The 2,025-nt window shown below is 50.6% G+C and overlaps 1 protein-coding gene across 1 annotated transcript in view; it reads left to right on the top strand.

The window, feature by feature from the left end:
- LOC106535776 (myosin-11) overlaps positions 1-2,025 on the top strand; it is a gene marked incomplete at its 3' end in the record, with an annotated part of 32,105 nt that overhangs the window by 21,329 nt on the left and 8,751 nt on the right. The window contains 7 exon segments of the mRNA XM_014032856.1: positions 115-184; positions 265-425; positions 498-606; positions 831-962; positions 1,034-1,240; positions 1,405-1,542; positions 1,614-1,737. Coding sequence (XP_013888310.1) covers positions 115-184; positions 265-425; positions 498-606; positions 831-962; positions 1,034-1,240; positions 1,405-1,542; positions 1,614-1,737 — 941 coding nt within the window.

Genomic DNA, 2,025 nt, shown 5'->3' with positions numbered 1-2,025 from the left:
TTGTTGATGTTTACATTGTTTATTGTTGATGTTTACATTGTTTATTGTTGATGTTTGTTGATGATGGTAGTATCTGAGAGTCTCTAAAAACAGGAAGTGGTCTTGATGTTTCAGGTATGAGATCCTGGCAGCTAACGCCATCCCTAAAGGCTTCATGGATGGAAAACAGGCATGCTGTCTGATGGTAACAGCTGCAGATGACCTTTTGTTTTTGTTTGTTTGTTTGTTCGTTTACAAACTGAGCTAATGCTGACCCATCTGCAGGTAAAACACCTGGATCTGGACCCGAACCTGTACCGCATCGGTCAGAGTAAGATGTTCTTCAGGACGGGCGTTTTGGCTCAGCTGGAGGAAGAGCGAGACCTGAAACTGACCGTGGTCATCATCGCCTTCCAGGCACAAGCCCGAGGCTTCTTGGCCAGAAAGTGAGAGCGAGATTTCAGGCCCCGCCCCCTGGTGTCACCTTCAGAGGATTCACATCTGCTTCCTGTTTTCAGGGCTTTCAGCAAACGTCAGCAGCAGCTGAGCGCCATGAAGGTCCTCCAGAGGAACTGTGCCTGTTACCTGAAACTGCGAGTCTGGCAGTGGTGGAGGCTCTTCACCAAGGTCCAGCATTACAACCAGAGCACACCTGAGAGCAGGACACACCTGAGAGCAGAGCACACCTGAGAGCAGGACACACCTGAGAGCAGGACACACCTGAGAGCAGGACACACCTGAGAGCAGAGCACACCTGAGAGCAGAACACACCTGAGAGCAGGACACACCTGAGAGCAGGACACACCTGAGAGAGGGGCACACCTGAGCTAACCCTCATGTCTGTGATCCAGGTCAAGCCCCTGCTGCAGGTGACCCGACAGGAGGAGGAAATGGGTCAGAAAGAGGAGGAGCTAAAAGCTGTGAGGGAGGTGGCGTTGAAGGCGGAGTCTGAGCTGAAGGACATCAGTCAGAAACACGCTCAGGTGAGTCAAAGCGTTTTTACCTGGAGACGTGGAGAAAGGTGAGGTCATTAAGGATGGAGGTCTGCTCCCAGCTGATGGAGGAGCGGTCACAGCTGGAGCTGAAGCTTCAGGCGGAGACAGAGCTGTACGCCGAGGCCGAGGAGATCAGGGTGCGTCTGGAGGCCAAGAAGCAGGAGCTGGAGGAGGTGCTGCAYGAGATGGAGGCTCGTCTGGAGGAGGAGGAGGAGCGCAGCATCTCCCTGCAGCAGGAGAAGAAGGACATGGAGCAGCAGCTCCAGGTCTTTGTTGCCTCTTATATCTTTTAAAACATTAAAATATACAAAGAATCATCAAATATTTTGACTTTTAGATGAAAAACCATGACTCAGCAGGATTTTTAGAGAACATGATGAAACTGCTGCCAACTTTGTGCAGCTGCAGTAACAGATGTTTGTGTGATCAGCTGATGGAGGCGCACATCAGGGAGGAGGAGGACGCTCGGCAGAAGCTGCAGCTGGACAAAGCTGCTGTGGAGCTGAAGGTGAAGAAGCTGGAGGAAGACGTCCTGCTGGTGGAGGACCACAACAACAAGCTGCAGAAGGTGAGCTCCTGCAGCTCTGAGTCTGTCTCCAGCACTCCGAGCTCAGCTGTGACTCAGCTCCTGTTCTGCAGGAGAGGAAACTCCTGGAGGAGCGTCTGGCTGACATGAGCTCCAACCTGGCCGAGGAGGAGGAGAAGTCTAAAAATCTGACCAAACTGAAGACCAAACACGAGTCCATGATCTCAGACCTGGAGGGTCAGTTCAGTCATTTATTACCTGCTCAAACCTCACAGGTGAGCTTTTATTCAGGTCTRCAGACACGAGGATCTGTAAGCAGCTGCCTGAAGACCCAGTCCTCTCTGCTGGGTCTCCTGACCACAGCTGGGTCCACCTTGTCTCCAAGCAGTCTGATCATCTGCTCAGATCCTTCATCTGTAGTCAAACTAAACATGTGTCAGCATTTATTTATCACTTTAATGTAGATAGATAGATAGATAGATAGATAGATAGATAGATAGATAGATAGATAGATAGATAGATAGA

This window comes from Austrofundulus limnaeus, unplaced genomic scaffold (assembly GCF_001266775.1).
Source record: "Austrofundulus limnaeus strain Quisiro unplaced genomic scaffold, Austrofundulus_limnaeus-1.0 Scaffold1559, whole genome shotgun sequence".
Taxonomy (NCBI): domain Eukaryota; kingdom Metazoa; phylum Chordata; class Actinopteri; order Cyprinodontiformes; family Rivulidae; genus Austrofundulus; species Austrofundulus limnaeus.
The sequence above is the reverse complement of the archived record's forward strand: the minus strand, read 5'-3'. Positions and strand labels throughout refer to the sequence as shown.